Source organism: Rattus norvegicus, chromosome 7, assembly GCF_021556685.1.
Source record: "Rattus norvegicus strain SHRSP/BbbUtx chromosome 7, alternate assembly SHRSP_T2T, whole genome shotgun sequence".
In the NCBI taxonomy this organism is placed as follows: Eukaryota; Metazoa; Chordata; class Mammalia; order Rodentia; family Muridae; genus Rattus; species Rattus norvegicus.
In genome coordinates, this window is record NC_141540.1 from 13,668,229 (window position 1) to 13,696,183 (window position 27,955).

At 57.3% G+C, this 27,955-nt stretch overlaps 1 protein-coding gene across 16 annotated transcripts; it reads right to left on the bottom strand.

The window, feature by feature from the left end:
• Positions 1-176: 176 nt before the first annotated feature.
• Pip5k1c (phosphatidylinositol-4-phosphate 5-kinase type 1 gamma) lies at positions 177-27,913 on the bottom strand. Of its 16 annotated transcripts, none has more exon segments than NM_001009967.3 (19): positions 177-2,385; positions 2,792-2,869; positions 4,227-4,304; positions 5,087-5,213; positions 6,017-6,118; positions 6,450-6,482; positions 6,601-6,739; positions 7,002-7,163; positions 7,483-7,567; positions 8,014-8,062; positions 8,299-8,382; positions 9,070-9,275; positions 10,867-11,166; positions 12,378-12,530; positions 13,513-13,630; positions 14,135-14,265; positions 14,654-14,746; positions 15,223-15,254; positions 27,738-27,913. In NM_001009967.3, coding segments are annotated over 19 exon segments (2,067 nt in total). In that variant the 5' UTR covers positions 27,832-27,913; the 3' UTR covers positions 177-2,382.
• Between the last annotated feature and the right edge of the window lie 42 nt (positions 27,914-27,955).

The window sequence follows — 27,955 nt, forward strand, 5'->3', positions numbered from 1 at the left end:
CTTGTGTATACTGCGCTCAACTTGCGGATAATCTATGGATAGGGAAGTTTAGGCTTGGAGAAATGAAGTCATCTGCGAGTTGGATTCCATCACGTGGGATCCAGGGAGGGTTTAAAGCGGTGTCCGCCTTCACCTGCTCTTCCGTCCCATGCACGCAGAATTCACCGGAGACGAGCTGTTTCTTATTAGAGATTTATTACAGATCTCAAAAAGAGGGGTGTGACAGGTGGAGCGGGAACCTGGGCTGCATACATTTGCCGGCTGCGCTGGAGGGACAGGCCCCACTGGTTGGTGCCAAGGGGACACTGTACTTGGATTGTCAAACACCAGATCACATGGGCTGAGGACCCGGGATCCCTATTCCTGATGAGTAAGACACAGGAGGTTTGTAGTTTACAGAATGGATTCAACAATAAAAACAGGATGTGGGGGAGGATGTGCGATGTGATTTTTAACCACTGGGAGAGAGGAGCTAGGGGTAAGAGACAAGGGGCTGCAGAGACAGTACCGTGCCAGGGGACCCCACGGGAAGGGCATATTGCACTGAGGTTGGTGTGGGGCTGGACAGGGGACTTGCTGGGATGGCTTGAGGAGAACAGAGGCGGGCCGGGGAGGGCACCTCTTCAGCCTTGGAGGCGCCCCCAGGCAGGCCTTTACAGTACAGTTCACACACCGTCCACGGTGGGGCGATAGCGGCCATCATAGAGAACAGGATGGGAGGTGGGGTCACGAAGATATTTACAGATTCTCTTTTGAGAGAGTCTCATGTAGCCCAGGCTGGCCTTCAACTGGATACAGCCAAGGATGGCCTTGCACTCCTGCTCTTTCTGCCTGTTTCCCAAGCGAGGGATGGCAGCTGTGTGCCTCCCAATCTGGTTTCTGTGGTGCTGGAATGGAACTCAGGGTTTATGCAGCTGGGTGAGTTCTGCCCACTGAGTGGTAGGGCCAGCCCTGTGATTTTTTTTTTCCTTTTGGTCTCGTTTTACTCTAACCCACGCGAGCCTGGAACTTGCCACAACCCTCCTGCCTTAACTTTCCAAGTTCAGGGATGGCAGGTGTGACATGCTTGCCTGGTGTGTGCAAGCCCCAACCCCTTAGTTAACTCATGCAGCAGCTCCCCACGGTGTGTTCACTGTGCATTCCTCAACAGGAAGGGGGCTGATGTGAGGTCCAGGGACAGGCATCTGCCCATCTCTCCTACTCTCCCCCTCCAGGGGTCCTCTCCCTGGCCATGCCTTTTCTGGCCACGATGGCAGTGTCATGCTCCACACTGCCTCCACAGGCTGCTACAGTCCTTGGAAGCCAGATAGCCCCTGTCCCTGAAGGTGCAACCCAAGAGGCCCATGAAGCTGACCCAAAGGTTGTGTCCTGTGGCTGCGTGCTTTCAGAACATTCCTGCTTGACTCCGCCTACCGTGGGTGGAACATCCACGAAACAGAGGCATAGCATAGCTGGACTGCACCCAACACACTGGGGTCTGCCCAGTGGAGAATGCTTGCTGCGATCTCCCTGGTGGTCAGTAGATATGGTTGGCTTTGCTGAGGTGATGTCCCTTTCTTACTCTCTTCAACCAAGGTAAGGACCAAACTCTCACTCTGCAGCCTGAAGCCTGGCTGTGCCCTTCTTGGGGGCAGAGATTTCCCTGGGAGTTGAGGGGACCCACAGCACCAGCTCAGGGTTTCATGGGGATGAGAGGCAGACAATATGGAACCTCCCAGTCAGCATCAGGTGATTGTAGCCACAAGACATGCGTAGGGACATCCTTCCAGTGGCAGTAAACAGATGCAGAAAGACCACAGGGCATGACTAGTCCTGGTTTGCTTGGGTCCCAAACCTGAGGTGAAGGAGGGGCTCTGTTGAGGCGACCCAACTCAGGAACACAGACCCGGGACGGCAAGCCGCGGCTCCAGGGCCTGTCTCCTCTGCCAGTCATAACGAGCTCTGGAGTGTGTGGGGTTTACTGGAGCTACCTGGCCACTGTCCCCAGGGTACTGAGACACATAGAACCTGATCCACCAAGGCTGGTGGCTGCAGCCTCTTCCTGGGTTTTTTGTGTCTTGTCTTTTTCCTAGAAAAACACTCCTGTGCTCCCTCTCCGTCCAAAAAAAGGGGGGGGGAGGGGTGGACCCAAAATAAATACAGAATGTGCACTCCAAATCTTGCCGCCCCAACAGGCACAGGTAGCAGCAGATGGAGGCCTGACCTATCCTGGGGCTGGGCCTGGCCAATGGCGTCCGTCAGTGGGGAGGGAGAGAACAAGGTCGGGCCAGGGCCATCGGGGTGATGTCGCTGAGCTCTGAGCCCCAGTGGGGGGCAGCGCCTCCAGGAAGTGGCTGGGGTGGCAGAAGGACGCTGGGCTCCAGATTGGGGACTGCATAGAAGTTACTGCAAAGACCAGAGAGGGGCAGGTGAGGGAGGGCAGGACCCAGGCGGGGGCCCCAGCCACCCACTAAACTTCCTAGTGCAGCCTCAGAGCTACAGGTGTAGGTGGCCCTGAGGCCAGGCCTGGTTTTCCTGGGCCAAAGGGCTGATACACCTAGAGATCCCTGTGCCTAGAGAAGCGGGGAGGGAGGCGGGGAGGAAGGGGTAGAGGGGGAGGAGTCGGGGGAAGGGAAGAGGAGGGGCTGAGCAAGAGGAATCTCAGGAGAAAAAAAGAACAAAAAAAAAAAAAAAAAAAAGAAAGGGAAGAGGAGGCGCCGGAGGAAAGGGAGGAGGAGCTAGGAGGGCTGGGAGTCACCAGGGGAGAGGGAGGAGCTCCGGCCTAGTCCTCCCACCCTACCTGGGGACTTACTGTGTCGCTCTCGCCGTCGGAGGCGGGCCGTGCGCTATAGTGAAGCGGGGAGTACACCCAGCTCCTCTCGTCGGTGGGCTGCGCAGCGCGTGCAGGAGGGGTGCAGAAGAGCAGGGGGCGAGGAGCAGACAGGCAGAAGGAAGAGACAGAAAGTAAAAGAGGGGGACCCCCAACCCTGGGGAGCAGCCGCAACCCCGGTTCCCCCTGTAAGGGGCACCTGCCCCCAACCCTCGGCCCTGGGGAAGCAGCGGAGGCGGCGGCAGCAGCGGGAAGCAGTTAGTGAAGCAAGAGGGCCGGCAGGGGTCGGGCCAGGAGGTTTCCTCCCCACGTGCCCCATGTGTCCCACTACCCTGGTCCCCATCTGTCCAGCCTGTAGTGGAGCGGGGCCCCCCCTGCTTTGACCCCGGGCTTACCCTACCCTCGACAGCCAGCCCCAAGAGCCTGCTGCTGAGCACAGGCAGACGTGACACTGCAGCTTCGGCCGCTGAGCACTGTGAGTGCAGGGACATGGCTCCTGCATGAGTTCCATCCAAGCTGAGCCTCATCAGACTCCCCCAGGCCCAGAACCCCAGAGAGCCGGTCTTGGGCTGTCACCCTGCCTTCTTCAGGGCTTCCCAGTGGCAAGGAGCACAGGCCTGGGAGTGGGGCACTGAAGTGCCTCAGACGACAAAGTTCACAGTGCTGAGCAGATAGATCAAGAGTGTATGGGTGGGGTGGGGGTGGTAACACCCCCTCTACCCAGAGGCCAGTGAGATAGATGCCCACGGTCTACCTCCTGCAAGGAGCCCAACAGTCTACCCTGCAGAGGTTAGCCTTGCACCCCCAACTTTGCCATCCCTGGCTCAATGAAATTGCAGATCCTGCTTCCACATCTTAATGCTGGGGTGACAGACATCCTGCTACCTCCAGGGCTGTGAAGGTAGCTCTGGGAAGGTCACCCAGCCTCTCTGAGCCTCATACTTATTGTTGAAATGGAGGTAACAGGCCCAGCTACGAGGTGCACTACAGTCCAGTCATGTGTCCTGGGAGGTCACTTGACAAGTGACGACTATGAGGATGGGTTCTTCTGAACCCTGTGCCCTTGTGGGTTCCTTTGTGTGGCCTGAGCCTCAGTTTCTCTCCTGTGAAGTATGCAACGGAGGGAGGGCAGATCCTCACTCGGTGGTCCCTGCAGCACAAGGCTTAGCAACACTAAAGGCTGGAGGGTCACGGGGTGCCCACGCCTGTGACATGAGTAGGTTGGGGTCTTGCAGACCTGGACACAGATGAGTAGTTGAGAAGGAGTGGTGCTCGGGTCATAGCGTGTCTCTGGTCTAGGTGGGGCTCAGCTGACCTACACTACAGCTGTGATTCCCCTTGGTCACTTGAGAGAAGGGGTGTGGGGTGCTGTGTTCTGGAGCCCAATCTCCACGAGTGGCAGACTGTGGTCACTTACAGCGCCTGTGTGGCTTGGTGTCACGGCCCGCAGTTGGCGACGACGGGGAGAGAAAAGCCAGTATCTCCCGTGGGCGAACTGGCCACACAGTGGGCCGGGCGGGAGGAAGGAAGAGAGGAGAGGGTAGAGGATGAAGCGGGAACCAGGCAGGGGATGCAGGTGGGCAGCTGAGTAGGACTAGCAGGCACAGGCGACTGAAGCAGGATGTTTGGCTGGGTCGGGGCCTAGGGACCCCATAAGACCAGAACCTAATACGGGACACAGCTCCGGGCACTCCCAGGCCCAAACCAGCAGCACACATGGCCCCAACATGGCTGACAATGTGTCTGACCAGGTGGGAGCGCCGGCCTTACTGGAGCAGCTTAGGGACAGCGGGTGAGTTAGTAGGGAGCAGTGAGGGCCCCAGGTGGGAGAGGACAACCCTAGACCCCAGATGAGGTTTCAGCACCAGGGTCAAGAGATGACGCTAGTGCCAGCTGACCCACAGGGGGTGCTGCTGCTCTGACCTGCTTATGGGCCCACGACCACAGGGTCAGTCAGGATGGTCTCAGATCTGCAAGGTCTGGGCTGTACTAGCCTTGTCCACAAAGGGGCACGTCCCACCTTACAGAGCAGGCGACATGGAGTCCTCCTGCCTGTCACTCACCGGGTTCCCAGGCCCCACTACCATAAGTATCACCTCCCGCACAAGGATGAAGCTTTCTCATGGGTTCCCAGCTTGACAGAGACACAGGGCCTCAGTCTTTGCTCAGGTCTCCCCATGGACAAGAGGAGCAATGGCCTGCCACCCAGAGTGATCACACCAGAGACAGAAGCAGCTGTGACTGTCCGCAGCCTCGGGAGCCTTTGGGGGAACTTACAAAATAGATGTCTGTGGAAGGCGCATCTTCCTCATCAGAGGCTTGGCTGGCGGGCTCTGAGGCCTGGCTGGCAGCGTCTACTTCCACCGTGGCTGCTGCCGATGCCCCAGATGGGGGAACCTCCACTCTGGAGACACACGAACAGTGATGGGGTCAGAGATGGTTCTGTGCACAGCCCACCCTCCCAATGCTAACTGGTACTACCAACTCTCTATCTCAGGGGACACTGTTTGGAGACAGGTCTCAACCCACAGCTATCTGTGCTGCTCAGTTCTCTCAACTGGACACAAAACAGTCATCCCTGAAGAGGGAATGGTGATCGAAGAAAATGCCCCCCAACCCCACTGTCCTGCACATGAGTCTGCCCCTGCACATGGGTCTACAAGGCATTTTCTTTCTTCTTTTACTGATAACTTTTACATTTATTTTGAAACAGGGTCTCTCAACACAGCCCAGCTGTCCCGGAACTCGCTCTGTACACCAGGCTGGCCTCAAATTCAGAGATCCCCCTGCCTCTGCCTGCTGAATGCTAGGATGAAGACGTGTGCACCACCAGACCCAGTCAGTGGGGCACTTTCTGTATTGATTGATGTAGAAGGGCCCACCCACTCTGGGCAGGGCCACCCTGCAGCCAGGCCTGAGTATATGAGAAAGTGGGCTGAGGCACCTCCCATGCCCTCAGTCAGCTTCAGTCCTGACTTCCCTTAGTGATGGAGGTGACTTTAGAGCTATCAGTGGAAATAAATCCTTCCCTTCCTAAATTATGGTCATGGCACTTATCACAGTAAGAGAAACCCTGAGACGCTGTCCTGCCTCAGTGCTGGGGTGACAGCTCGGCCTGGTGTCCCCTTCGTGTTAAGAGCGGGCGGGGTGGGTTTCTGTTCTAGGGTGACTGCAGCATCAGTCCCCCTGAATAAGGAGCACACTCACCCTGCACCCTGCTCCTTGGGGACGACAACCCCCACACCACACACTGGCTCCACCTGCACAGTTATCTTCTGCAGGTCTTCCGCATGCAGCTCCTCCTGGGGCCTGCAGAGGACGGCCCAACCTCAGTTTCCTCCCCGACCCCAGAGCTGCATGCAATTCCTGGTTCCCGGGGAGTCCTAGCCTGGGGTGGTCCCAGGCGGGGGCAGCCGCTGGGCCCTGCTGAGGCCTGGAGAGCATTCGCAGAACAAGCAGGTGGCCCTGTGGCCAGAGGCCCACGCTGGGGAGCTGGGGTCTGGAACTGAGATGCAGGAGGGTCGGAAGGTTCTGGAAGCCGGCCAGGCCTGTAGTGTCTGTGGGGCGAAGCCTGGAGCTCAGTGCCAAATGTTGGTGCCTTTTAAGGGTGGGTGGGGCCATGGGGAAAGAAGGGGCTCACCGGCCATCCTGGCCTGAAGACTGCGTACGCCGCCTGTGGGAGAAGTACAGAGGAGATAGGTACCTGCTGTTGGAGCTGTGCTGACACAGGGCTGTGCCCGTCTGCTCCGGCACCAGCTCCACACTGCTCCGCCAACCCAAACCCTGCCCACCTGTACCGGGGCTGCTCTGATGTGTCTGAAGGGGACCGCTCTGGGATGGAGAGGGAGGTGGATGACAGGGTGGTGGCGATAGAGGCTGTGGTGGCTTCCTCAAAGGACGGTGGGGTGCAGGGCAGGAGGTCAGGCCGGCCTGTGGGAGCAGCAAGCAGGAGCCTGTATGGCTGCAGCCCATCTCCCCTCCCACTCAGCTCCACCTCAGGAGCTGGCCTTCTGCCCCGGCCTATCAGCCACCCCATCCACTCTGGTCAGCCATGTTAGTGTCAGAAACCTGGACCACTGAACAGGCTGCCCTGTGACCTCTGCAGCCACGCATGGCATGCCCCAGCCCATGTGCCCAGGGGGTTCCTCCGAGGGCTGGTTTCCTGGGTGCCTGAGCCCAGGTGGCAGGTCACCTTCATCCTCCAGCGTGGGGTAGCTGCGGGCTCCCCGCAGGTCGTACTGCACATCCTCTCTCTCACTGGGGATCTGGCTAGCTGAGAAGGCTGCGGTGGGCCCCAGGGGCTTGACTGCGAGCAGGGCGCCACGCCCTTTCTTAGATGGAGAGGACTTGAGGGCTGCAGAGTCGGGAGAAGGGAAGGGGCGAGGGGTCAGTGCTGGGATGCTCTCCAACTCCATCGCTTTCTGGCAGCAGCCCTCCGTCCTTCCTTCACTGTCTATGTCCTGGGTTCCACCTTTTAGGGCTGCACAGGAGGCTGGGTGCAGCCTTGCCTGCTTGCCCCTCCCAGTGTCCTATGGGAACTGGTGAGATGTGGTCCCAAAGGGCTCAGGGCTCAGAGCTCACTGGAGCTCTCCTGGCCGATCTCACTCTTCCCCCAACCCCAGCTGGGGACTCGCTGGCTGGCTCTTGTCCCCCTCCCACAGGTGGTGGCTCACAGGAACTCTTCCGGAAGACCGTGCTGCTCATGAACTTGAAGAAGCGCTCGGCATAGAAGCTGGGCCGGTGGACTGAGACGGTATCCTAGGAAAGTGGGGCAAGGATGAGGTCACGGGCAGGGTAGGGACGAGTACATGATGCACACATGCACCCGCTTTTGGCTTGTTTGCTGACACTCGGTCACTATGTAGCCAAGGCTGACTGACCTCAAACCCAGGATTCTCCTGCCTTAGCCCCTTGAGTGGTTGGATGACCGGTGTGCTGCCCTTTTGCCTCTCCCCGCTAACCTTAGCACACATTCTGCCAGGACCATCCTGAGAACCCTTTGGAGAGCTTCTCTGTTCTGTGGGCAGTCTTAGACGCTGGAGTGACTCACTGAGGAGCCCAGCAGCTCAGCACACGGCGAGACCCTTCCCAGCACTCACGTGGACACCAGGCCACAGGCTGAGCTGCAGAACACACTATGTCCCCTGCCCATTCTAGCCTGCTCAGTGCCAGGCCAAGGGGTGCAATGAGTGAATGGCACTCACCCCATCGTGGACGAGGGCCTTCCAGGTGTGTTCTAACTTCTTGATGAACCTGGGGACAGATGGGGCCCAGACTGTTAGCCCGCTGGCCCAATGCCAGTCTGGGAGGCAGGGCTCAGAGGACCCCTTGGAGCAGCACTGACAGGAGCAGAGTTGAAGTGAAACCTAGAAGGCTGGGTAGGCTGGGGTCAAGGGGAGTGGGTAGGTGGGCGTGGCCAAGCAGCCTGGAGAGGTGTGGCCAGGAGGAAAGAGGTGAGCACTTTAGCCTGGTGGGTGTGGCTTGCGCACCTGTAGGACTGCAGAATGTCAATGATTCCGATGTGTAGGAGCAAGCGCTCCCCACGCCCATTCACGGCTGGGATCCCACCCATCCTGTGGAGAGAGGCTTGAATCAGCGGATCTCAGAAAGGCCAGGCTCACAACTCTGGGAAGCACCACATTGGGAGCAGACAGGCGGGCAGCCAGAAGCTACCCTGGGGACACGTCCCCATCCCCACAAACGCACAGCACCGGGGCATGTCTGCCTCAAACATCCTAAGGGGTTAATGCAACAAGTCTGCCCATAAGGCCCGGTCAGGTCAGTGGCCTTCCTCGCCTCAGTGGCCCCAAACCCTGAAGCTGAAGGCGAAGCCCCACACGGGGAGCACAGGCTGTACGGGGCCTCTGCTCACCCTTGTCCCTCACAGGTGAGCCGTGGCGTTGGCAGCTCTCAGAGGCTCTCGCTCTCAACTCTGCAGGGCGTGGTGCCCTCCCTTTCAGGGCCACTGGGGTGTGGACTGGATGAACGTACGTGTGTGTGTGTGTGTGTGTGTGTGTGTGTGTGTGTGTGTGTGTGTGTTGAGCAGGCCTCCTGCTGGGCCGCTGCAAAGCCACTGTTCCTCTTTTTTACACAGGTCTCACTACGCTGCTCTGGCTGGCCTGGAACTCGTGAGATCCCCTGCCTCTGCCTCCAACCCATGTGCTGAGATGTGAGTGGATGCCACCTGGCCGGCTTCTCTGCCCCTGTACTGGGCCTGTGACTGCACTGCAGCTTTCCGACAATGAGCGTGCCCCACTCACGTGTCATCTGTCTCAATGGCCTCCCCACGGGCAGCTCCGCCCTGAATGGACTCCATGGCTGTGGAGTAGAGGGCCTTCTGGGCCACCGGCCGCTTCTCGTCAGCCTTGCTCTGGGCGCCCTCGGCCTGGCGCTCCCGCTCCTGCTGGTCAATGTTGTGCACACCCAGCAGCAGGCTGTAGTCCATTATCTTGAAGCTCTCCAACACCTGTGCCAGGGACACCAGGGACATGGGCCAGGGGACAGGTGGTGCAGCGCCAACCCAGATGGAAGGGACCCAGCACCTGGCAAAGTGTCTAAGTGTCATCAGGACGAACAGGGCTCTCCCAGATGGAGGGCTGGGCCCAAGAGGAGTTGCTTGGTCCTGGGTGGGAGGGGTAACTCCCAGGCCTGGAAGCCACAGCCCCTCAGGACAGGTAGAAGACCCAAGAGTCCCTCGGGGAAGCTGGGAGCTATGGACAGTGAACTCAGAAGACAGGGCCTTGTTTGGTTCACATCTTTAATTCCAGCACTTGGGAGACAGATGCAAGCAGAACTGTGTCTCTGGGTTCAACCTGGTCCATAGAGCAAGTTCCAGGACATCCTGGGCTATGTCATCCAGACTGCAACCCAAAGGTGGCAATCCTGGCCTCAGGCTCCCAGGTGTAGAATGACAGGCAAGTCTGTCTGTCTGTCTGTCTGTCTGTCTGTCTGTCTGTCTGTCTGTCTCTCTCTCTCTCTCTCTCTCTCTCTCACACACGCACACACACACACACACACACACACACACACACACACAGCCTTCCTTTAGTCTTTGGGCTGCATCCTCTCCCCTCCACTGTCCCTCGTACCCCAAGACTCTTCCAGAATCCTCACATCCTGGTCACTCAGGACCATCACGCAGACCCAGGTGGCCCAGGTATCCTCCCTTCACACCTGTTTTCTGTAGCACCAGGATGGAGTCCTGGGTCCGCCTCATAGAGGACAGGGTCTCTACAGGGTCTAACTTCTTGTTTTTTCTCTCTTTAAATTTAATTTTACTTTTTACTTGTTCACTTTATTTCCTACTTACTGCCCCCTCCTGGTCACCCCTCCCACAATCATCTCACTCTCCCCTTCTCCTCTGAGAGGGTTGGAGCCACCCTCTGTAACTCCTCCCACCCCCCACTGAGGTCAGACCAGGCAGCCCAGCTAGGAGAACGTACCCGACAGACAGGCCATAGTGTTTGGGGTAGCCCCCGTTTCAGGTGCTCGGGACCCTCATGAAGGCCACACTGCACATGTTACATATGAGTGGGGCCCAGCCCTGCATGTTCTTTGGTTGGTGGTTCAGACTCTGAGAGCCCCAAGGGTCAAGGTCAGTTGACCTGTTGGTCTTCCTGTGTCATTCAACTCCTTCTTTCTTTCTTTTTTTTAAAAGATTTATTTTATTCATATGAGTACACTGTAGCTGTCTTCAGACACACCAGAAGAGGGCATCAGATCCCATTACAGATGGTTGTGAGCCACCATGTGGTTGCTGGGAATTGAACTCAGGACCTCTGGAAGAGCAGTCAGTGAGCCATCTCTCCAGCCCCCTCCTTGTTTCTTTTTGTGTGGCGCTGGGGACAGAGTCCAGGCCAGCCCTGTGCCAGCTAAACACTAACCACCAAGAGCACCACAGCCCCACCTTCATTTTCTATCTGGGGATAGGTTAACTTACCCAAGGTTTGACCCTAGTCTGAGTGGTCCTCCTGCCTCAGCGTCCCAAGTGCTGGGACAACAGGACTCACCAGTGTGAACTGGCTCCAGTCCTGAGCTCCAGTGGGGCAGAAGCTTACCAGGCAGTCTCGCTGCAGCGTCTTGACCAGGGCGCCAAAGGTGTCAGAGTCCAGTAGCAGCCCCTCTGGCATGTCCTGCATGAAGTCCAGGTCCTTGTAGGTGGGCAGGCTCTTCTCCTTCTCCTTCTTGCTGGCCCTGCGCTTGTACGTGGAGCCCTTGAGGTCGAACTTGAGGTGCATCTTGACGACACGGGGCAGCACATTGTTCATGACCACCACTCGAATGTTCTTGCCGCCGGACTGCACACAGTACAGCCCATAGAACTTGGGCAGCAAGGTCCGGGGGTTCTGGTTGAGGTTCTGTACGGTGAGAGTACAAGGAGTCATCATCTGGTGGCTGTCACTGACGCCCAAGGTCCAGCTTGATCCTCAGATCTCAGCAGAGTCAGGGGATGACTTCTGCAACCTACACCCCAGCCCCAGCCCCTCACTGGGGGATTCTAGGCAGGGCACTGCCCTGACCACACCCAAAACCTTCTTATCTTATTGTTTTTTGACTTTTGATTTTTGTTTGTTTGGTTTTTGGTTTTTGAAGTTAGGGTTTCTCTGTGTAGCCCTAGCTGTCCTGGAACTCACTCTGTAGACCAGGCTGGCCTCGAACTCAGATGTGGACTACCACTATCTGGCTCTGTTCTAGTTGTTTTTATTTTATGTGCATGTGCTTGCCTACATGTGTAAATTATGCATGTTGTGTGTACCTGGTGCCCAGAGGCCAGAAATGGCCATCAGATCTCTTGGACGTAGGCCGTGGGCAGCCACGAGCCTACACTGGGTGTTGAGAACTGAGGCCAGGTCCTCTGTGAGAGCAGCTGGTCGTCTAACCACTGCACTACCTCTCCAGTTCCTATTAACACTCTTTTGTTTGTTTCTTTGGCTTGCAGACCGGATGTCGGCCTCTAGTCGCCCTGTCTCATTAGCACACCCTGCTCCTTGCCATTTAGGCGTGTTTGTGCACACATGCATATGACTGCATGGTACACCACACATGTAGAAGTCAGGAATCACCTCTTATACTGTGCTTCCTGTTCAGTGTATCACACCAGGGACAGGCACCGCTCCCCTTGAGCTGCCCTAGGCTGAAGCTCGTGTCTGCAGTCTCCCCGTGCTCTGGAGGCCAGAATTCTCACCCCATCCCAGGCACCCAGACATTGGCTCCTGAGCTCAGGAGTCCCACCTGGGCATCAATCAATGGAAGGGTGATGCTTCAAAGGGGAACCAAGCCAAGGCTGCACTGAGCTACCCAGGGTGGTCACTTCTAACGCTCCTGGTCCGTCCCGCCTGGGACTGGCAGTCTGGCCCTGTTAAGCAGAGGAGACCCTGCTCCACTGGCCTCTCATAAGAGGTACAATGGCTGTGGCTCACTGCATCCCTGGCCCTCATGCGCCTGAGAAGAGGAGCCCGAGGGGCGTGGAGGACTGAGGTGGGCATTCCTGCAAGCTTCCCCATGCTGGGGCCCCTGAGAAGGTTCTAGAAGTCCAGCTCCCACCCGCCCACCTGCCCACACCACGCACCATATAGTAGCCAGGCAGCAGTTTCTGCAGGAACTCCGCCTCCTTGTGCATGACAGTCTTAATGATGAACTCGTCATCGCTGGTGACGTAGAAGACGGAGCCACTGGCACCCGGGTTGGACAGCTCAATGAGTGGCTCGTTGCAGAGTGAGTACTGCAGGGCAGGGCAGGGAGCTTGAGGGTGTGGCTCCGTCTGCTCGGACCCCAACATGTAAGTGTACTGCATTACAGATTGTCGGCCACAGAGTGTGATGGGCCCAGGCATGTTCTCCCGTGACAAGGCCCCTGCTTCCCTTCAGCCGCCACGGGCACGTACTTTGAGGGATGCTCCACAAATGGGTGACAGTGGCTACACCTCTGACCCTTCTACCTAGACCTGGAACCTCTGTGTGATAGCCACAACCCTGCAGCCATGCTGGGTCACGGGACCTTCCGAGGTGGAGGCTGGGTGCATGCTGGCCCTCAGCCTATGGCTGGTTTCCTTCCCCACTTCTTGCCCGCTGACATTCACGTGTCATCTCTGTACGTCAGTCTTCCCCACACTCCAGGAGGGGATGCTGATGTGTAGGGACACATGTCTAAGCCGCGTCGCATCTGTTCCCCAGCCAGGCCATCTGTCTGTCCTTCCTCCACCCACTGTGGTGAGCCACAGCCATCTCTGAAAGGCGGGGACACCTGCACTTGCTGCACTTCTCTCCTGCACCCCTGCTGTCCCATCATAACCACTGGGAGGTAAAGGGCCCTCCTGGGAACTGGCCGAGAGATGCCTGCCCCATGCCTGTGCCCCAAGTTCGCTTCCCCCAAGGGCCTCTTCGCCAAAGATGCCCTAGGCCTAAAGCCCCAGCCATTCTTTCTAGATGAATCCAGAGCCTCCTGGAAACTGTGACCAACTCAACAGGAGCCGGTCCGGTATATAAGGGGCAGAAAAAGCACAACAGGGCAGGTTGCCATGAGGAGACCCACAGTGACAGCGGCAAACCAGACCCCACGGCCGAAGACTTGGTCCCCAGTACGTGCTCCTGGGTGGTGCGTGGCGGAACCCAGGAGATGTGAGGTCACAGGGAGGTGTGCCCCTAGGGGTCATGGTCTCCATCTGGGGGAGCTTGGTACTTGGTGATGCTGACGGATACACTTACCAAGTAATCGTCCGGACGGATACCAAAGAGCTCCCGGAAGTAACGGAAGGCAACAGGTGCATAGGTCTTGAAACGGAAATCCTGGAAGTGGTGGGCGGGGGTAAGGTTGCTCCCTTCGCTGCAGAGGGGGACGCAGGGGGAGAGCTGTGAGGGATGGTGACTTTTTCGGCTGCCTCTCCCCATCTGTCCCAAGCACAACCCCACAAAGAACTTGGGATCGCTGCTTAGTGAGGATGTTGTGACAGGCTTCAGGATACACCCTAACAACATCCCTCCTTTCCTCGAACACACATGTGCACGTGGAGGTCAGAGGTCGACACCTCCCCACCGCATTCTCTGACGGGGACTGCCGGTGTGGCTGTGAATTCTCTGCCTCCCGTACGCTGAACTTAGAGACAAGCACCAGCGCCAGCTTTTGAGTGGGCTTTGGGGCCAGAACCTGGAAGCACATGCAGGACCAGCTTTGGCCAAGGAGATGCAAGCAGGGCAAACACCATGTGTGTCTCCTCCTTCCTGCAGCTAAAACACTAGCAGGCAGGAGCACAGGCAGTCCTGCTGGTGGCAGTTGGCACACTCAGACCCAGCCATGAAGGGCGGGCAGCGCTGTGGTGCCAGGGCCTACCTGGGAAAGAAGATGCTCTCCACCACATAGAAGTCCTGCATGAGCACATCGCGTTCTGGCTTAGAGCTGAGGTTGCCCACCGTGTACCCAATCCCCAGTTGGATGGCACCCTTCAGGGTGGACGAGGTGGTCTGTGGGAGGGTTGGTGGCATCAGGACCCCTGAGGCCTCTCTGTCCTGTGCTGCCTGCCCCCCACCCTACCCCCACCCCTGGGGATATATCCAGCTGCACCCATCCAACCCCTTCCACAGCCACACGGCAGGGGCTCCACGACAGAAGTGAATTCTGGGGTGCGGGGCTCAGGGGGGTTAGTCATGTCTCATGGGGATGGTGTAACACAGTGTTCCTAGAACTAGACAGCAGGGACCATGTTACATCTCTGATGGTGGACACTTTAAAGTGTAACTGTAAACTGAACAGTGCTGCCTATCTCGCCACGCCTCACACCAACATCCATGCAGGAGCTGGGGGCCGGTCACAGGGGTCTCTCTTCCCAGCCCCCACACCTGTCTCGGGTACCTTCTTATACGTAGTCTCTCCAGACGCATCCACGCCTCGATGGCCCAGCTTCTTCCCATGGCCAGGGCCTGGCTGCCCTGTCACCAACGGGGCCTGGGAGACAGGAACCAAAAACAGTTTAGGAAAGAAGCCAGAAGGTTCTGTAAGTGCAGAAGGTTGCTGTGCTGTGCTGGGGCGGGTCACCAGGGCCGAGCTGCCTGTGGTTCTCTACACCTGCCACCAGGGGGCACACTGCTCCCAGAGCCCAGATCATCCCCACGCCATCCTCGGGGCACCAGCTCTCCCTCTGCACAGCTCCACAAGCTCTGGGGTGTCCCTGGGACTCCCCTTCTGAGGGCCCCAGGAAAAACTGTCCTACTATGGACTCAGAGGACCCTCAGGCCCCAGGCGGTGTCCTAAGGCCCCGGCCTCCTGCTGTGTGGATACTGACATCACCCCAACACCACCACATACACACACCAAGACTGCCCTTCCTACCCGACACACTCAACAGTGTTTAGGGCCGAGAGGTGCTGTACACAGCCTCAGGACATAGCAGCATGTCAGCCGCCTGGGACAGGGGGACTCACCTCTGCAAGGATAGCCTTCTTCTGGGTCATACCTGGAGAGGGAGGACACATTCAGTAAGGAGGCCCGAGGTCCAGGCCAGCCCCTTCCTCAATGGCTCTCCGTCTTGCTTGTTGACTTGCTTGTTTGGTTTGGTTTTATGAGACAGGATCCGTGTAGCCCTGGCTGTCCTGGAACTTGCTCTATAGACCAGGCTGGCTTCGAACTCACAGAGGTCCTCCTGCCTCTGTTTCCTGAGGGCTGGGATTAAAGGCGTGTGCCATCACGGCTGGCTGTGCTTTTGGTTTTGAGTCAGGTCTATACTGGCTGGTCTGTGTGTCAATGTTACACAAGCTGGAGTTATCACAGAGAAAGGAGCCTCCCTTGAGGAAATGCCTCCATGAGACCCCGCTGTAAGGCATCTTCTCAATTAGTGGTCAAGGGGGAAGGACCCAGCCCATGGTGGGTGGTGCTGTCCCTGGGCTGGTGGTCCTAGGTTCTATAAGAAAGCAAGCTGAGCAAGCCAGAGGAAGCAAGCCAGTAAGTAACACCCTCCATGGCCTCTGCATCAGCTCCTGCTTCCTGCCCTGCTTGAGTTCCAGTCCTGACTTTCTTTGGTGATGAACAGCGATGTGGAAGTGTAAGTTGAATAAACCCTCTCCTCTCAACTTGCTTCTTGGTCCTGAGGTTTGTGCAGGGATAGGAACCCTGACTAAGACGGGGTCTGTCACTGAGCCTAGGGCTCACCATTACTAAGCTGCCTGGTGCCTGTCAGCCACAGCAATCCTCCTGTCTCCGTCTCCCCAGTGATGGGCTAACAGCTTTTTTACCTGGGTGCTAGGCATTCAGTCCTCACACCTGTGCAGTAAGCCCCGCATCCACTGAAGCCATCCCTGCTCCAGGCTGGGAGTGACTTTCTCCTCTGCCCTGGGATGGTGGCGGTGAATGGGGGAGGGGTGATTTCATCCCCACCCCAGGTTCACTGGGATGCCTGGATCACAGGCAGAGACAGGACCAGGTGACTGTGTCCATGTGGGTTTCAAACCCAGCACTGTGTGGACTGTAGTGCTGGTGACCCAGAGACCGAAGACCACAGGATCACAGGGACTCACAGAAGGTTCTAGAAGCTGACCTGGTATTTGCCTTTGCCTCTCTGTAGTGAACAGTCTATGGTTCTGTGTCTGGGACCCAGAGATGACCCTTGAGGAGACAAGTGTTTATAGTCCCTGTGGGCCATGGAGGCATGACCTGTCACTGCTGACATGATGGTGGTGGGGAATGGGCTGGTGGGATAGAAAGATGAGTGTTGCAATGAGGGTGAGTCTGTCTCCTAGGCCCGTGTCACTGCCAGTTCCTCAGGGGAGCTGGGGGCTACGAGCCAAGGGATGCAGGCTCCCAGTGCACAGCTGGATAGAGGAACATCCCAACCACAGGACACTCTGATCCTGACCCTCATAGGGAACAGGGACCACGGTGGCTGGGTAAGGGTGATGGTGCCTTTGAGCCACTTGACTGCAAGGTTCTATCAGCTAACCCAGGATCCGCCCCTACAGTGGAACACTGCATCTGGGGCATTGAGGCCAAGGCACAGGAGAGGCAGAAGGTTGCGTGAAGGAGGCAGAAGCTAGGACTTGTCGCAGGCTCCCTGGGGTGGGAAGGAAGACTTCAGCTGTGCTGGCAGCAGCTCCCAGGGCTACAGGTGACATTCTGAGGTCCTGAGTCACCTGCCCTGCCTGTAGCCAAGCATGGACCCCAGAGTGGGGCTCTGACCTGACTGGCTGAAACATGGAGTCAAGGCAGACCCTGGGGATGCGGTCAGGAAGGGTACAGGGGCACTCGGTGGCCCTGATGCAGCTCAGACACTCTCCTCCCAGCCAGCTGTCTTTTGAACGAGCAGCCCTGTTTTCCAGGAAATTACGTTTAAAAATAGTCCAGGAGGAGGGGAGGCAGGGCACTCACTGGCCCAGTCAGCCCACATCTGCCGGCAGCACCCAGGCCAGCGGTGACTGTACCTACGGGGCCATGCAATGACCCCTTAAGCTCCAGGCCAAAGCCAGGGCTGTGTGACCTCGAGTGATTCTATGAACCTATAGGCCGTTTCTACTGTGAGGTTGGAAGCTGTGTCCCTATCACCACAAGCACCTGTCACATGGGCTACAACTGCACACTGCCTGGGACACCACCCAGGCCACTCCATCTGTAAAGTGGGCTCTGCCCATCCCCTGAAGACACTTCTTGGCAAGTGACCCTAGAGTGACATGGACACAGAGAGATCTGGGGCACAGGAAATATGAAAGAGACTGGAATGGACAGCAAACAGAAACTATGGCCGGGGAGATCACAGGCCCTGGCCTTCACTGCCTCAGAGAGCAAGGCCTTGGGCCAGGAGACGTACAGATGGGGGTTGGGGGGGAGGGAGTTGTCCATTAGCGCACTCTAGCCTGCTGACTGGGTTACAGAGAGGCTTCCTTTTCCTGCTGCCTCCCTGCTTCCTTCTCTCTGCGTCCTCAAGCCACACAGGCCCCTTCCCTACTCCATCCTGCCCTGGGCACAGCTGTGTCCTCTGTGTCCCTCTCCTGCAAGGCTTGCCCCACTGCTGAACAAGACCCTCAAACATCCCTCCACGGCTACACTGCTCAACTGTTAAGGACCTGGTGGCTGATGGCTCTCATGCTGCCATGTACAGGTGACCTGCTCTGTCTCTGAGAAGAGGCCTGGGCAGGGAAGAAGATACCCTGTAAAGACAGCACACGGTCCTGTGGACCCAGCCCTTCCGGCCACCCAGGAGAGGCATGGCGCTCACATCCTCGGGGGCTGGTGCAGGGTGCATGCACAAGTGTGGTGTGGAGCTTCTACACTGGAGATGCATTACACAGCAGCAGAAAAGGAAGAGAATGGTCTGATGCCCTCACTCCACAATGCATTCCTGTCCTGCTGACCCACACAGCAGAGTACCACGCGGACCAGAACAAGAGTGAGGCCTGGCACAGAGGACCCAGCCAAAAAAGCCTCACAGTGCCCAGGACAGGCCATGCCCAGGGTTGGAGAACACAGAAGGAAGTGCATGTGCTTGCTGGCAGATGACTTACACAGAGAAGGCCTCCTCCGAGAGATGGAACGTTCTGGAACTATGTGGACTCCCTGGCTGCATAATCTGAAGACCACACAGGTGCATATGCCTTAAATAGGTGATCTCTACAACCTACCAATTATAGCTCAAAATCCCCAAACCAATACCCAGACACAAGTCCACACTGGTGAGCACATCGCCACTAGTGCAGGCCTCATGGGACCCGCAGACTCCATCTGTCACAGAGCTCAGGCCCTGGCCTCTGAGTGGCCAGGATCAGGGCGCTGTGTCCAAGCCTCACAGACATCTACCAACTTCCCCTCCCATCTGCTCTAGGCTGGAGACCCAGCCAGTGATGACCCCAGCAGCAGGCCCCCATTTGGACCCTGCCCCATCTCTGCAGTACTGAGGGACAGGCCAGTGGCTGTCTGCAAGCCTGAGAGAGAAGGCTCATCTTCCTGAGCAACAGGTCAGGAAGGCTGCCAGCCACACCGTCATGCTCCTGAGAGTGTGTGCCACCCTGCAACCCACGTGGAGCTGTGGACACCCGTGGGCATGCAGCAGACTTGTGAGGTTTAATGACCTTTCTGCTTCAGCCAGCTTAAGGGACTTTAGGGTTGTCTGAGTGACTTGGTCCCATATGGGCCTCCAACACCTTGCACCAGAAACAAGCTATTGAAGAGGGACTGGGTGCCATGTATTCCAGAGACACAGCAGAACATGCATCACACCCTGGTCTCCGTCCTCAGAACCGCAGAAAGAGAAAGAACAAAAAAAGAGATGACGGGGGGTTGGGATTTAGCTCAGTGGTAGAGCGCTTGCCTAGGAACCGCAAGGCCCTGGGTTCGGTCCCCAGCTCCGAAAAAAAAGAAGAAAAAAAAAAGAGATGAAGGAGGAGACAGAGGAAGACTTGGAGGACAAGACAGAAGAGGATAGAGGAGGGGGAGGAGGAGGAGGAGGAGATGGAGGAGGAGGAGATGTAGGAGGAGGAGGAAGAGGAGGAGGAGATGGAGGAGGAGGAGGAGATGGAGGAGGAGGAGGAGGAGGAGATGGAGGAGGAGATGGAGGAGGAGATGGAGGAGGAGGAGATGGAGGAGGAGGAGGAGGAGGAGATGGAGGAGGAGGAGATGGAGGAGGAGATGGAGGAGGAGATGGAGGAGGAGATGGAGGAGGAGGAGATGGAGGAGGAGGAGGAGGAGATGGAGGAAGAGGAGGAGATGGAGGAGGAGGAGGAGGAGGAGGAGGAGATGGAGGAGGAGATGGAGGAGGAGATGGAGGAGGAGATGGAGGAGGAGATGGAGGAGGAGGAGATGGAGGAGGAGGAGGAGGAGATGGAGGAGGAGGAGGAGATGGAGGAGGAGATAAAGGAGGAGGAGGAGATGGAGGAGGAGGAGATGGAGGAGGAGGAGGAGGAGATGGAGGAGGAGGAGATGGAGGAGGAGGAGGAGGAGATGGAGGAGGAGGAGATGGAGGAGGAGGAGGAGGAGATGGAGGAGGAGATGGAGGAGGAGGAGGAGATGGAGGAGGAGGAGGAGATGGAGGAGAAGATGGAGGAGGAGGAGGAGGAGGAGATGGAGGAGGAGATGGAGGAGGAGATGGAGGAGGAGATGGAGGAGGAGATGGAGGAGGAGATGGAGGAGGAGATGGAGGAGGAGGAGATGGAAGAGGAGATGGAGGAGGAGATGGAGGAGGAGGAGGAGATGGAGGAGGAGATGGAGGAGGAGGAGATGGAAGAGATGGAGGAGGAGATGGAGGAGGAGGAGGAGATGGAGGAGGAGATGGAGGAGGAGGAGATGGAAGAGGAGATGGAGGAGGAGATGGAGGAGGAGGAGGAGATGGAGGAGGAGGAGGAGATGGAGGAGGAGGAGGAGATGGAGGAGGAGGAGGGGGGAGGAGGAGAAGATGGAGGAGGGCATGGAGGAGGAGACAGAGGGAGAAGGGGAAGAGAAAGGCTGTCTCGTATAAGAGAAGGGACCAACCCTGGTGGTGTATATCCACCATCCCAGGACCCAGGAGGCTGAAGCTGGAGGACATGAGGAGGCAGAGGTCACATACACCATGGCTACACAGCCATCCTGCAGCAACACCTCCAGGTGGTAGGCTGATCACCCCTGCACAGAGAGGTATCAGGAGAGGATCAGGAGACCATCTACTTCCTACAATTAAGGAGGGCCATCCTCAGCTACATAGTGACCTTGAGTCAGCCTTGGCTACATGAGTCCTTGTCTTATAAGGCAGTTGCAGGATGTTGCATGGCTGGGCATACTCACTTGTAGAGAAACTAGACCCTAGAAGCTGTCATGGCCGGCATGATGGGATACAATGGGATGCTCCACAGAAAGAATCTGCGAAATCCTGGAGGAGCAACAGCCCCGGCTTAAGAGCTCCTTCTCTCTCTGTGGGTTAATCTTTATCCTACAGCGCCGACAGCAGAAACAACACTGGACCCTTGGACTCCATGCGCCCCGAGAGCAGCTGTCCCCACCTGTCCCCACTGCCTGGTGCACGAGTTTGGTCTGACAGCTCAGGCAGGCAGAAATGAAGAATTCAGCCACAGTGCCTCACAACCGTCATCTCAGCATCCGAGAATCTGAGGCAGGGGATGACAAGTTTCAGGCCAGCCTGGACTACAGAGCAAGATAGTGCCTCCTGTGCTGTGTGGGTAACAGGAGGGTGTTGAAACAGGGGCTCACCCACTGAGCATGCACAGATGCCTGCCCCCTGAACCCTCGAGACACTACCCGGAGACTGGGGAAAGGGGATAAGGACCCTAAATTAATTTTCTCACGAACAGTGTGGACTGGGAGCTGGGTGCTGTGAGGCTGGAGGCCAGACCACAGCCTGGATTACAGGATGGGCTGTGGAAGGGACAGGACCAAGGTCCACTGCTGCCTGTGGTGCTGAGACTCCCAATCCACATCCGCCCATTCCCCAGAGGTCCTTGCTTTCTGATAATCAGTTAGGTACCTGGGGACAGGGCTTCCTTCCGCCAGGGTATTCCATTCTGGCTTAGGCAGAACCTACATCTGAATGGGCCATCCCAGGTGCCTGACGCCGCACACGTACTGTCCCCATTGTTGTCCCAAGTCAGCATGCCTGTATATTACCTTTGCACAGCTGGTTCTACTCCTGGCTCTGCCCGCCGATACCTCTGTGCTGTGGCTGCTATTGCTCAGGGACAGCGGACCAACAGGAACCTCCCTGCCCAGCCCCTTCTCCTGGGGCTGTATAGTCTGCCTGCTTATCCTCTAAACCTCTCTGCAGCACGAACCATGCAGGACTTAGCCACCTCAGGGCTGACCGGCTCACCTCAGACACTCAGAGGGGATGGCCCTGCCCTTACAGGACGCTGACTTTGAGGCCATTTAGGGCACAGCTCAGCCAGCACACTTTCTCCTGGACTCCCTACTCCATAGAAGTGGCGCCGTCCTCTGTCATCCTGGCTCTCAGGAGACTGAGACAGGAGAATTGGGAGTTAGAGACCAGCCTGAGTTACCTGAGGAGACCATGTCTAAAGTATAAAGAGAAGGAATAGTCACAATGATGGGTTGGGGAAATGGCTCAATAGTTAAGGCACTGGCTGCTCTTCCAGAGGGCCGGCATTCAATGCCCAGCATCCACACAGTGACTAGCAACAAGGCATCTGGCACACCATATACTGGCACCATGGTGACCACAAACCTATGTGGACATGCACACATGCACACACACAAACAATGAAACAGCCCCAACGAGAGGCTTCCTTTATGCCTACTGCGGCTGTGCTCAGAAAAGAACCTGAGAGCAAGCTCAGTGGGTGAGGGGATGGATGGCCTGAGTTCAAACCCAAGGACCACATGGCAGAAAGAAAAAAGTGATTCTTGCAAGTTGACCACTGACCTCGCCACCCTCGGGGGAGCACCCATAAACGTGTAAGACAGATGCATAGACGATATTAAGAATTAAAAACAACCACTAATGTCAGTGAAGCTAGTCACAGGAAGCCACCTGCAGCCGGCAGGGAGGGAGAAGTATCCGGTGGCTGTGAGCAAGCCTGGCTTGTCTTCAGTCGGACACACGGTTTCTCTGTGACTCAGCGAGTCCACCCTTAGGCAGCCACGAAGGGAAGTGAAAAGCCCAATCCACCCAAACTGTGCACAGTCCTTGTGGGACTTTCCAAAACAGCCAACACCAAGGAAACATGGACTTCTGTCCATGGGGGGACTGCCGGCATACCAGGGCGTCTTGTCCCCACGTTGGAGTACTACTCAACCATTAAAAGGAGTGAGGCTCGGGGGTTGGGGATTTAGCTCAGTGGTAGAGCACTTGCCTAGGAAGCGCAAGGCCCTGGGTTCTGTCCCCAGCTCCGAAAAAAAGAACCAAAAAAAAAAAAAAAAAAAAAAAAAAAAAGGAGTGAGGCTCTTACACCCCATACTGTGGAGGGACCTGAAGGACATGGGGCTCAGTGAGTGACCAGGACAAAAAGGCCATACCCTCTGGGCTCCCAGATAGGAAGTGGACCCGTGGGTGCCAGGAGGTGCTGAGAAACAGGTGGGCTGATGGAAGGTTCTGGAATGAGACTGGAGTGAGTTCAGCATGACTGAGGCCTGCAGGGGAAGGTGCACAGGCCTGAGGACCCATGTCCAGTGCCCAGAGCCCACATAAAGGCAGAGGAGACAGGATGGCAGCACGATGCTGGCTGCAGTGTAATGGACAGATGGCGGGGGCACTGCAGCCTGGGGTGTGAAGTCCGCCTAGACTTCAGAGAGGGTGAGTGAAGCCGGCAGCCTATTTCTCCAACATGTTTACTGCGGCAGATAGGTGGGCAGGCAGGCGGGCAGTGACCCAGGGACAACCATGTGCAGCCCCCTGACTAGGCAGGCTGAGGCTCTGTGCAGGGCTGGGTAGCACTTCCTCCCCTCAGCCCGCCCTGTCCTGGGAATACCCGTCACCTCTTTGGAACAGAGAGGAGAGGAAGTCACGAGGTGGCGGTGGTTGAAACAGGGGGGCAGCCACACACACCGCAGGCCCTTAGGAGCTGCTGGAGACCAGCAGAGCAGGCAAACATTTGGCAGGGCAGCGGGGTGGGGTGGGGTGGGCTCCCAGGTAGATACTGGGACCCCACCGCCCTTGTTTTCCAGGGTGACTGTCCCTCTGACCCATCACGCAAGACAAACTTTGTGTTTCCCTGTTGGTCAGCTCCGAGAAGTAAACAGGAAGCCAGGCTAGGCAGGACAACCAGGCCACCACAGGTCCCCAAGTAGCCGGACACTGTGCAGTGCCAGTGGTGGAGAGGGGAGAGAGTCTGTCTCAAAGAGCTGAATGTCTGTCTGTCAGGCAAGGTGATCCCACCAACTCCCACCAACGTCTCAGGCAGAGAGGGGGCCCTGCTGTGCCCCACCAGGATACATGCGTGACCCCCAGAAGTTGGATCCCCCAGAGGCACAGTGCCCACCGCACAGAAATCCTTGTTATTTTTCTTGTGCCCCCAACCTGGCTTCAACACTCCCTACCCCATCTCTGCTCAGAAAACAGGTAAAAGGGGAGGCTGCGCTGAGGCTCAGTGGACAGGGCATTCTCCCAGCATGCACCAGGATCTGGGCTTCTTCCTCAACATCTCGTGCACCAGGCACCTCATAAACCAGCTGTGGTGGCACACACTTGTTACCCCAGCACTCAGGAGGTAAAGGAAAGAGAACTGGTAGCCTCAGATCATCCTACACTAAACAGCGAGTTTGAGGACAGCCTGGGCTTCATAGGACAACAACAAAAATGAAAGGAAGACAGAGAAGATTAAGAAACTAGAAAACTGCTGTCTCCGATGTCAACCAGGAAGCTGTTATCAGTCAGACGGACACGCTCGACAACAGAAAAAGTAAAATCTGCTGACAGTCAGTAGTCACCAGAAGAGTGGTGGTGAACCCCTGGACTCCGGCACCCTCAGAGGGCTAGTGACTCAATCCAAACGTGCTCAGTGCGCCTGTGCACCTCCACCCAGCACAATCCCTGTAGGCTGGGGATTATCTGCTCCCCGAAGCCCGCTCCCCCACACCCTGACAAAGACAGGCACATGAGCGGCTGCCAGTGCTGGGAGTCAGGGCCCCTGGAGACCTGTGACAGCAAAGGGTCTGCCCAGCCCGGCCCCGCTGCACTGTGCATGTCGGCCTGCGAGGCTGCGGCTACGACTCTGAGCTAATTCCCAGCTCAGCATAATCTCGTGGTGGGCCTCCACCTGCATGAGAGCAGGGACAGGGATGACACTCAGTGTAGTAACGGAACAGTCAGGACCCAGCAGCAGCCCCCTCACCCAGCTCGCCACACTCATTTTCAAGGGACATAGCGTCCCATGACCAAGGCCGATGTGGCCTTAACTGCACCCAGGCTGTCACATCAAGGGTCTCCAAACCTGCAGCACATACACATGAGCGCAGAGATCTCAGGGCTCTGAGCAGGCCTGGTCCCAAACCCTCCATAAGCAAGAGCTCCAGGCTAGCCCCCAGCCATCTGGCTCACCAGGCACAGTAGAAGCTCAAGAAAGGTCAACACTGGACCAGCAAAATGGCTCAGTGAGTGAGGAGCTTGCTGTCAAGCCTGAGTAGCTGAATTCCATCCCTAGGACCTACAGGGAGGAGAGGACTGACTCCTTCGAGCACACAGCCAAGGCTAACCTTCGATTCCTGATTCTTTTGACATTCAGGCCTCCATCTCCCTAGTGCTGGGATGACAAGGTTTACGTGGCCCTGGGGCAGAGCCCAGGGACTCATATATCCTAGGCTAGCTCTCTGAATAGGCAAACACTCCCATGTGCTGATAAAACTTTATTGACAAAACCTAGCAGGGGGGCTGCAACCAGTGAGTCCCTGCATTACCTTGTTCTTGCGCACATCAGCATCTTGACCCCGGCAGTCTAAATCAAGGAAGGGCTCCAGACCCTCTCTCCACTGGGGACACAGAGGCAGCAGTCACCCAAATGCATGATCTCAGGATAACACCTAGGGCAAGACTGACTGAACCTTTTGTCTCTAAGGTCAACAGCTCTGACCCTGACATCAAGGTCACTACTTCCTACTGGTCTGTGGCATTTGCCACCTGGCACACCTTGACAGTCCCCACGCACCTGTTGAATGCCCCCCCCCCCCAGCCCTGGTGCTGAACCATGCAGGAACATAGAGGCTCCTGTGGCTGGCATGGAGAACTGAGCAGCAGACAGGGAGGAGAGGGTGGGGCAGCGGTGTGGGCAGAGGGAGGGCCTGGAGCCAGTTTCTAACGGGCTCCTTATGGAACCGGAGAGTCGGTGGAAGGAAAACGAAGGACGCTGGACCAGCAGAGGCATGGGGTGGAGGAGACGTGGGCAGGCTCTGGGGTGATTTTAGAAGCAATGCTGACATAATTCGCCACCAATTCAGATGGGGGAGGAGGCAGTGGCAGGTTGGGAGCGGCGAAGCTTAGGAACACTTTACCAGAGCCCAGGCAGGTCACCAGCCCTGTCGCCTAGTACCCAGGGTCCCCAAGCCATACCACGCACCCACAAATTGCAAGGGCCCCAGCAGCCGCAGCAAGGCAGGAGACAGGCGGTTTTTGGGCAGGCCCGTGGAGTAAGAAGACTAAACGTAACTGGATTCTAAACGCCACACAGATAGGTTTCCTTCCCATCAGATAGGTGGAAATCACCAGAGCAGATAACAGGCTGCTGCTGCCAGGTCTGCAGGGAGACAGACACCCAGAGCGGAGGTCTTCTAGGAAGCAGGGTAGGTCTTGCTCTTCTTGCCTTTGACCTCCAGCCCCCCACGAGGCTGGGGATACTGACACTGGACACCCCCCCCCCCCCATTCACGTGGAGGCATAGATGCAGTTGGTGGTAAATAAACGCAACTGACTCCTTTAAGGCAGCCAGCACTCTGGTGCTTCAACCCAAGGTCAGAGGAGACCCAGGTGGCTTCCCCGGTTTACAGGTAGGGGCACATCAGGGAGCCACACTGAAGGGTGGGTCTCACAGGCAGCGATGGGATTCTATGTGGATGACTAACAGGACTCTAGGCAGGAAAAGGAACTTCCGGGAGGGACAGCCCCTGGGGGTCAGACACAGGTTTGTCTAGAGATCGGTGACAGATCCTGTCTGCTCCAGCTAGCTTGTTAAACACCGCCCCCCACATCTCCCCAGTGATGAACAAGATTCCATATACAGGGACAATGTTTGGGAACTGAGTGCCTGGCGCTATCAGGTTTATGGCCACTAAGGGCCCTGCTGTCCCCTGTATAATTTCTCCATAATGGCACGGGACACCAGATGACAGCAGCACAGAAGGGCAGGTAGCTGGTGACAAGAAGCAGATTAGCTACCACTGGGTTCCCAACAGCATAGAGAACGAATCTGACCACCTGGGTTTGGGGACCACTAGATCCCTGGCTCCTCCTCCCCTCCCTGTCTTCCATGAGGACAGTTAGGGAGAGCCTTAGAAGCCTATGTGAGTCCACAGAGACCTAACGGCAGCTGCCAGCCATGGAGTACTGCTGAAGGGAGCCTAGAGTTCTGTGAATCCAGAAAGTTCTGATGACCTCGATGGAGAAGGGAGCATTCTGTCCTCTCTCGGCTGTGCATACCGACAGCCCTGCCTACAGAATGCAAGCCCAGAGACACTGCTCGAGACAGGGAAGGGGACACTAGGAAGCGGGGTTGCCCCACAGGCTACTGTAGCATGGCAGGCAGGGTCCAGGGAGAAAGGTCTGGGAGTTTGGGGGACTAATGGGACGGGACATCTGCTCACCCAGCCGGGACAGAGAAGGCACCTCAACATCATTTCTTTATTCTTCCCCAGCCCCCATTTTAGAGGGAGGTAAATTGAGGCCCACAAATAGGTGATCAGTGGTATGCAGCAGGGAGGGACCAGAAGGTGACAGTTCCAAGATTGACAGCCCAGCCACGGGGGTCGCATGGAGGACATACTCGCTCTTCCTTGCCAGGCAGGGTCCGCAGTGGGGTCCCCCAATTAGAATGAGGGTGCTCCAGCATCCCCCACACTGTGGAGAAGCCACTCACCACACACTCAAAGGGGCAGATATGACTCACTTGTCTCTATCCCCTACAGCAAGAGAATGCCCGAAAACGGGTCCCCTCTACTACCTCCAAACCAGAGGACTGCTTCACCGCTACCGCATGCATCTAGAAGAGGTTCGCTGCGTGCACAGGCTGCCAGGATAAAGAGCCGCACCCACGCCCGCCTGCGGCTCCATCGTGCACCCAAGGACCCTAAAATTGGCCGAGCGCTGCGAGCCCCGCATCCCCGGGCGGGGCGGTGCAGTCTCCCCGGCCCGAGCGCAGATGCCCCCTCCCCCGCTCATGCAATGGGAGAGCGCGAGCATCCCCGCGCCGCGCGTGAGAATGGATCAACCCGGCTGGCCGCATCGCAGGGCGAAGCGGGCGGGCGAGCCCACGCAGCACGGCGGGGGAGAGGGGTGAACCCATCGCAGCGACGGGGGGGTCGCATTTACCTGCCGCCGCCCCACTCTCCGCAGACCAGGCCGCCTCCGCTGTCACGGCCCCTGCTTCGGCGCTCTCTGCCTCGTCCGGCACCTCTAGCTCCATGGCCGCGCGCTCCGGCGGCAGCGGCGGCGGCGGCGGGCCCGAGGATGCACCCGAGCTCGGCCGCCGCCGCTGAACAACAAGCGCCGCCCGCACTATAGGGCGGAGGGAGGGGGCGGGGTCTGGG